The sequence below is a fragment of the Mustela nigripes genome, chromosome 7 (assembly GCF_022355385.1).
Source record: "Mustela nigripes isolate SB6536 chromosome 7, MUSNIG.SB6536, whole genome shotgun sequence".
NCBI classification, from domain to species: Eukaryota; Metazoa; Chordata; class Mammalia; order Carnivora; family Mustelidae; genus Mustela; species Mustela nigripes.
Window position 1 is genome coordinate 37,149,907 of NC_081563.1, and position 8,657 is coordinate 37,158,563.

Consider the following 8,657-nt stretch of genomic DNA (forward strand, 5'->3'; position numbering starts at 1 on the left):
GGGGGGTGGGGCAGGGGAGGACCCAGGAGAGGACAGGGCTCCCACTCGCCTCCCTCCTGCTATCGGTGCCCCAGCGAGCGGGCGGGGGTGGCGGGCAAAGTCTCAGAAAGCCTGGTCCACGTTGCATTCTAGGTAAGCGTCACCCTCACGGTTGCTGAGACATGGACATCAGAGGCGATCCTAAGAAATCAAGATCATGGAGAAAGCAGTTGGGGGTGCCCAGGCTGGCCCCCATCTCAGAACCCAGCCACAGTGCAGTGCCAACCACCACACCCACCTAGAAGAGCCTGGACCCCCCCCCCCCATCCCGGCTGCAGTGGCACAGGGACACAGGGACAGGTGGCAGAGAGGAGCTTGAGTCTTAGGGCTGGCTAGGCAGGCCCCCTGCGCTAGGGGGGGCTCCAGGACTCCATTCCCTAGCCCCCCTCCTCCACTTAGGTTTAGGGACCCAGCCAACTTTAGCTAACCTCTCCTGGTTACCAAAGTGCCTTCTGAGAACAACAGCTCAAACCAAGTGGGCCCAGACAGAATTGCCCAGCTGGTGGAACTGCCTCATTTTACAGCAGCAGACATGAGGCCCTCTTCCTCTAACCCCAGAGATGAGACCAGTTCAGGTGGGGCTGGGTGCAGGCTGGGTAGTATGGGCTGCCCGCCTGATGTGCCAGCCTCTACAGGGTCCCCTGTTAGTCTTCAGCCTCAGACAGAGGAACCCAGCTAGGATCTACCATGTACCTCTCAGCCCTCCCCACAGCTTTCTGGGCCCTTGGCTGCGGAGGAAGGGGAGCATGCTTGTTCTTCTGGGCATTCTGCTGGGAATAGGGTTTGCCTAGCCCCGCCACCCAGGCCCAGCCACTTACCCACAGTGGCCATCGCCTCCAGGAACTGTGGCACAGCCAACCTGGGTCATGGTTGGCGGATGTCCACCACAGGGCTCCTGGTCACACTGGGCACTTCTGTCCCCAGATGTGAATGAATGCGAACTCTACAGGCAGGAGGGACGCCCCCGGCTCTGCATGCACACCTGCGTGAATACCCCGGGCTCCTACCGCTGTGCCTGCCCCAGCGGGTACCGGACACTGGCTGATGGGAAGAGCTGTGAGGGTGAGTGACGCTGCTGCGGAGGCAGGGGGCTGCAGGGCTCGAGAGAGAGCCTGGCTGGTCCCAGACAGCGGGGAGAAGGAGCAGAAGAGAAGACAGAGGGCTCCTCCGTGGGCCCAGGTAGAATGTGAGAGAAGAGGTGGCTCCCTGGTGACGTCCTGATGGGATTCTGCTGCGAAGGTCAGAGGAATGGGTAACGTGGGACCGGAGAGGACACCTCCATCCGTCCACACAGCCCTCCCTCTATCCCTCCGTCCATCCATTCATCTTCCCAACCATCCATCCCGCCCTCCCCTTCCCAACCATCCATCCCTCCATCCATCCGTCCCTCTATCCATAAGTGTTCAAGAAGGTCCAGGTAGAACTCTGCAGATTGGGAAGAGACAGCCTCCAGCTGGGGTGAAGGTGGCAGCAGACTTCATTCAAAGGAGAGTGAGGATATCTGCATTTGGGGTAGGGTTGAGGCTGAGGAGAAAGGCTTTCCAGAAGACTTGACTCTTAAAGGGCCTGAAAATAGACATTGAGGGAAGACTCCGGGGCCCTGAGGCTGAGGAGGAGGCAGCTCGGAGAGAAGCTTCGTGACCTGGGACTGGTCACTCTCCTGTGCTTCTCTGTCACCTGTCTACCCCGTGGAAGCACAGGATCCCGGGGAGGGGAGCTCCCCAGCATGGTTTTGCAGCCCTTCCTCAAGATCTGGATTTCAGATAGTGAACGATGACAGGGTTTCCCGTTTGAAAAATAAGTACTGGGTATTGAGAAAGCCCACCACACTCCAGCGCCTGTCTGGGTTTTTCATGTGGCCCTGTGACAGAAAGGGACGCCAGGGGATCTTCACTCTTCCTGGCTGTCCCTTATTTCAGATGTCGATGAGTGTGTGAGCCCGCAGCTCGTGTGTCCCCGGGGGACCATGTGCATCAACACCGGTGGAGGCTTCCAGTGCGTCAGCCCGGAGTGCCCCGAAGGCAGTGGCAATGTGAGCTACGTGAAGACCTCTCCGTTGTGAGTAGAGCCGGGGCCGCTCACGGCTGGGTGCCGACGTCCTGGGTGCCTCCCGGAGGGCTGGGGCAGATTCGAAGGTTCTTAGGAGAAGATACAGTCAGATCCAAGGAAAGAGGAAGGCAGGGAGCTGGGAGTCTGGCTTCTGGGAGCTTCCATTCCCCTTTGGTGATTGCATTTAATGCATTGCTGCTCTGTGCAGTGGGAACCCAGTCTGCCCTGCTAGGAGCTCCTGTTCCAAGTGTTCCTCTGCTGTCGTGGAGGATGATGGGATTACAGCCATGCAGGTACAGCTCTGTGGGGGTGGGGCGACACTGGCCGCAAGAGCACTGTGGTGACCGGGAGGCAGGTACATATTACAGGTTCGGGAGAGGATCATCTCAGGCTCTCATGCCCACTAACTGGTCAGTTCCAGTCACACCGCACGCCCCGTATACTTTGTATTATATTGATCGACTTTTCCATTGGTTTAGGTTTGATTTCTGGTAACCTCAGCACCTGATGGTTTGTGGTGGTTGTTTTCAAAAGGTGGGAGATAGGCCTTTCAGGAGAGTAACTATAACTATCACAAAGTACATGTATTTTCTTTGGAAAAAGAGATCACAAGAACCTTAGCATTGTCTTTAGGATGAGTTAACTTCCCAAGCTCAGATACCTCAATTGCTTTTTGAGCAATGGCAGAGTAGAAGCATCAAGAAAGTCAGTGGCGAAGTCACTCAGTGAAGGGACTCCACGTCATAGCCTCTGGGGACATCCATGATCATCGGCCAGATGGGATATTTGATCTACATAACTGTGATTATATGAGTCATGAAACATGCTAAATTGTATCTGTGTGTTGTTTAAGGTAGAGAAATACCAGAAGCACTTCCACAAAATCCTGATTCCAAATGGTTAGGAAAGACAGGGTTTCCTCTTTAAGAATCAACGCTGGGTGTTTGCAAAGTTCACCTTGCACTGAGCACTGCATTCCAAGGTGTTGGCCACTACCTGCTGGGGTTCTGCCATAACAGACAGAGGTCTTGGCACAGGCAGAAGGGGCACCTGCTTTATCTTCCCAGCTTTACTTATCTGTAAAAACTCCAGAAACAGCATGTATAAATACATGTGTACATGTGTACGTATAGAAGTGGGTCAGGGGAGCACCTCTTGCCGGGCCACACCTGCCACCCACTACCCTCTAAGCCTCTGTGCTGAGGGACTGTGGCTGGGAAAGGTCACCCTGGAGGCCTCTGCAGGAAGGCAGTGGGGCAGACAAGCCAGGTCAGAGCAGGCCCTCCCACGTCTCCCCAAGACTGACTCCCTCCCTTTTGGCCTCTCCGTTCCAGCCAGTGTGAGCGAAACCCCTGCCCCATGGACAGCCGACCCTGCCGCCACTTGCCCAAGACCATCTCCTTCCATTACCTCTCTCTGCCCTCCAACCTGAAGACGCCCATCACGCTCTTCCGCATGGCCACGGCTTCGGCCCCTGGCCGACCTGGACCCAACAGCCTACGCTTTGGGATCGTGGGCGGGAACAGCCGGGGCCACTTCGTGATGCAGCGCTCAGACCGGCAGACAGGGGAGCTGATCCTGGTCCAAACCCTGGAGGGGCCGCAGACGCTAGAGGTGGATGTTGACATGTCGGAATACCTGGACCGCTCCTTCCAAGCCAACCACGTGTCCAAGGTCACCATCTTTGTGTCCCCTTATGACTTCTAAGGCAGTTGGGGCAGGGAAGGGGGGGGGTCACTGCAGTGCGGAGACCTGGGCTCCTTTTGCTTCCTCAGAGACCCGGCTGTGGGCCCTGACTGCGACAGCTGTCTCTCCTTGTCCTGCCTTGTCCTCGCCCACCTGCCTCCCTGCCCATGCCCCCTGGCTTCTCGGGCAGTGCCGCACACTCTTCTGGGGAGTGGCAGAGAAGGGCAGCTACCGGACCCACGCTGCTGCCATGATGGTTTTTTGTTTTTTATTTTTCTGCTTTAAGCTCTTCCCATAGATTATGCACTAACTTTCTCCAGTCTTCACAGAGAAGTGGACAGTTTTTCAAAATGCTGGCTGAATGGCATTGGAAGTTTGAACCAGTGGGGGAGGGACTATGTGTTACGGTATGTGTCTGAGAGGCCTGTCAGTCCTCTGTATGGTTAGAGTCACGCCATGTTACGAAGCGGTTCTGGTGTGCTGAGGACCAGTCCTGCCGTGCTCGTGCGGCATGGGGAGTGGGTCTTCTGCCACAGCCCAGCACAACGTTCTTGTCTGCATTCCTTCTGCGACACGCCGGCCAGCCTTTTCATCAGAAAGCCATGGCAGGGCCTGGAATGCCCACACTGATTCTTCTAGACCAAGGAAACAACATTAAAGCCTAAGTTCTGCTGGAATGAATTCCTCTTTGAGAAATCGTATCTCAGAATGTGGCCTGGTCTCGCAACTGAAGAAATAAAGTCTGTTGCTCCTCCATGCCCACCTGGCCTGTCCCAGCACATGAGTTAGCTCAGGACCTTCTAGGAAGGGATACCTGGCTTTCTTCTGATCTAGGCAGGACCCACTGAGATAAATGCACGAAAAAGAAACCACGGAGGCAACCTTGGGATTGAGCCAACAATAGAAACTTGGCTGGGCCAAATGGGAGATTGGTAAAGCCACACATGGCTGTGATGAGCTTAAGAAAAGGCTGGAATTTACATTGATTCTGGGGCCTCCTACTCCTGATGTAGGAGCCAAGGGGCAGTGCCTTCCAGCTGACTGAGGAAGGCCAGCACTGGCTGGGACAGGGGGAAGAGACTGTTCACGTAAAAGCTTACGAGGCAGATAAACTGAGAGGAGATTTCAGTATCCAAATACATGCTAATCTAGGTGACGTTTCATCAGACATTTTATTTTAAAATTCCCTGTATTTGTCTTGGTATGAGATGGAGCCAGAGGAAGTGCATCACCCGTTTAGTGACCAAGCCATATACCAAGACGTTTTCCGGGAAAAACCTATCCCCTATCCTTGTCTTATTTTTTTCAAAGAGTGAGACACAGTCAAGAGCTGCTTTTGACATGTTTCTTCTCCTGTAGCTCGGCTGCAGTCTCTCCCAACAACAGAATGAGGGTCTGCAAATCTGCCTTAATGGGTTGTTACAAGATTATCTTCAAACTATTAGCCACAGCCTTGCATTTTCAAGCGGTGCTGTGACTCAGGTTAGAAGCCCGCGTGCCATCCGGTCCCCTGTGCAGAACATCAGGGAGGGCAGTCCAAGGGCATGGCTGTGACCCTGAAAGTACAGTATTACAGTGGTACATTCTTCCTGCCAGGAGCAGGACTGGTTCCAAAGGGCAAGCCTCTCACCTCCCAGCAGGCAAGGAGTGACTTGGGGAGCTACAGAGCACATTCCCCGCTTAGACTGGTGTCTGACGATAACTGGGATGCCAGACAGGCCCAGCCTAAACCAGTGGTTTACATCGCCAAGACCTGCCTTCATCAAAGCTGCTTCCTGTTGATGAAATCCGACATCCAGCCCAGTCTCTGCAGCACCAAAGTATCAATGCCTGGTGGTGTGGGACGCCCTCTTGTGGATGATGCCTGGGCCCTTCCTCCATGGGCAGTACCCTGTGTCTGCTCTCTCTCCGCCACTCACTTTCCCCTGGGGAAACCACCTTCTCCCCTGTCCTTTCCTAGCTGCGGTGTGCACTAGGCCAGAGGAGGGAGGAGTTAACAAAGGGTAGCCAGGAGTTGTACCCCCTTCCAGGTAAGAAGAGAGCTTCCTATCATTGGCAGGGGGCTTGTAAAACTTGTTAATCAGGCATAGTTACAAACGTGTACAGAAGTAGAGGATAGTATGGTGACTCCCACGTCCAAACCACCAGCTTCAACAACTAACACACAGCCAACCTTCCCCACCTCTTCTCTCACCCCAGCCCGTGATGATTCTGAAGCAGATCTTGGACATCATGTCATCTCAACACTAGACATTTCTACGTGTATCTCTAAACCAAAAGGACTTCTGAAAAAGCTTCACCTCCATACCAATCACGCTTTAAAAATTAGCAATGATTTGGGGCACCTGGGTGGCTCAGTTGGTTGAGCGTCGGCCTTCAGCTCAGGTCATGATCCCAGAGTCCTGGGATCGAGTCCCGTATCAGGATCCCAACTCCATGGGGAATCTGCTTCTCTCTCTGACCCTCCCCCTTCTCATGCTCTCTCTCTCAAATAAATAAATAAAATCATTTTTTTAATTGGCAGTAATTCCTTAATACATCCAACAACTCAGTCATTGTTCAAAACTTCTGAGTAGCTCAGGAGTTTTTGTCTGAGTTAGGTCCATGCTCTGTAATTTGTGGTCATGCCTCTTGAGTCTCCTTTAAATGTAGCATCGGCTCTCACCGGTTAGCACATACTGGGATCACCCGGAGGCTTGTTAGAGATCAGTACTGGATGGTGTATCCTGGAGAATTTCTCACAGCTGGGTCTTGCTGGGTGCATCTCTGCAGTGTCTTTTAACATGTTCCTCTGTCCCATTTCTTACACATCAGTAGTTTATCGAGAGATTTAGTCAGAGTCCAGTTGTGTTTATTTGTACAAAACTACTTTATTGGAGGTGACAGGTACTTCTGCGGGGAGCCACATAATCTCTAGTTGCCTCTCTTTTCTGGTGATAGCAGCCATTCGTGATTATCATAGACCCATAACCTCTTTAGGGGTTCCAAACACTATTCTAGTGCTGATGTCTCTTCTTTGTTAGCTGGCATACTTTATAAAGAGAAACAAACTTCTATCAATTATTCATTTGGTCACCCTGAAGTTTGATTTGTAGAGGAAGGCAGCAAAAATTCTTGACTTTGTCCCCTTCATCAGTTTCCAAGATGGTTTTCTGGCATCCTTCCAAACTGTCCAGCAAGAGTTGTTTTCTTTTCTTTGAGTATACCGTACACTCTTGATTTAAAAATATTTCAAGTGTGTTTTAATCCACTGCAGTTGTTTACTGTTACTCAAATTATCGCGTCTTTGGCTCTTGGGAATTACATTAATTGCCTGATTCCTTTTGACGTGACCCTAGTTGGTCTTTGACATTTTGTAGTTATCTTGTATGACAGGATGTTTTAAGCTCATCTTGGGTGTTTTATGACTCAGTCATCCAGTGATTCCCAGGGATCCCTGGTTCCTCTTAGTGGGGAAAATCTGGGTGGTAGGAGTGCTCATTGGTAGTGGTTTGGTCACTGTTTCTTGGTGTTAGTGGACAGAACTAGGAAATAATGCACTATGAGTTTTGTTTGTTTTTTTAACTACATGAGTTTATAAAGGTACTTCCAATTCGACTCAGGACTGCAGGATTTTTAATGTAACCTTATTGATTTTTACATCTGCTCTTTTTTCACTCATTCTAAAAACCTCTTTCTCAACAATCACCAAAATAATTACATATTGTTTTAAACTATCAGAGTAACGATGCCCAAACTGTCATAAAAAATAATTACTGAGAACAGTTAAAATTTTCTTTTGTAGTTCTTTTTGTCCTTAGGGTTTTTGCCATTAGAGATGTTCAGTCAGATTACCATTTTAAAATAACTTGGAATAGTGGTTATGTTCCAAACTTGAATCGGGGTTATGGTTATTCACTTTATTTTGCTTAAATTTTTAGACCTTGCTCTTTTCATTTTAATTTTTTTATAATCATGTAAACTATTTACATGGCTCCAAAGTCATATCCACGAAATGAGCAACATTCAGAGAAATCTGTATTCTGACCCAGTCCCCTCTACCTATTCTTCCTTCTGCCTTAGATAATTTTTCTTCCATTTCACCCTTCCATTAAATAAAAAAAAAAGATACACACACACATGATAAATGATAGCACACTATTTCATACTTTCCTTGGTCTTGCTTTTTTTCCTGTAACAGTATGTTGAATATCATTCCATAGAACCAGATAGAATGCTCTATTAAATGCTCCATTTTGAAGTCATACATACCATTGTTTATTCAACCAGTCACCCCTGACTGTCATTGGGGTTGTTTCCAATCCTTTGCTATTAAAAGTATTGTGGCAATATACATTTGTCTTTTTGCCTTTGTATTGCTGAGGTCCATGATCCTCCGTGAGGATTTATGCTACTTTCTATCTGCAACAGTGTATAGGAGTTCCTACTCCTGAATCAAAGACGGCCCCAGTGGTGTCCCTATTTCTCACTTCTGCACACCCACCAGACCCTCCTTTGGAAGGGCAGAGAGGCTTGAATGTAGGGGTATTCCACAATTAGTTCCCTTGCCTGACCTGAGCTCCTAGCCATCAAGAGAGGCACCAAAAAGAGATGAGGCACTGGCCCAAGTGAATCCCTGACTCATGAGAGATGGAAAGTTAGCTGAGTTTTTGGATAACGTTCAAAAGTCATGTTTTTTAAAATGTAGCATCTCCAACACTGGCAAACAAAAAGGAAAATAAGCCGAGGATGGAATATCACTGCAGAGTCATAGGAAACTTGATGGGTTTCCTGGGAATCCGAGTGTGTGCCTCAAGGTCAGTCATGAAGAGGCCAGACCAGAGTGGGTCACTTGCCACCAGCCGCTGTCTCAGCTTTTACCACGCTCACTCTGCAGGGATAGA

At 50.2% G+C, this 8,657-nt stretch overlaps 1 protein-coding gene across 1 annotated transcript in view; it reads left to right on the forward strand.

The window, feature by feature from the left end:
* FBLN7 (fibulin 7) overlaps positions 1–8,096 on the forward strand; it is a 49,445-nt gene extending 41,349 nt beyond the window's left edge. The window contains exons 6-8 of the mRNA XM_059405605.1: positions 964–1,101; positions 1,959–2,097; positions 3,423–8,096. Of these exons, the coding sequence (XP_059261588.1) occupies positions 964–1,101; positions 1,959–2,097; positions 3,423–3,795 (650 nt within the window). The 3' untranslated portion in view covers positions 3,796–8,096. The remainder of the gene's footprint in view (positions 1–963; positions 1,102–1,958; positions 2,098–3,422) is intronic.
* The last annotated feature ends 561 nt before the right edge of the window (positions 8,097–8,657 follow it).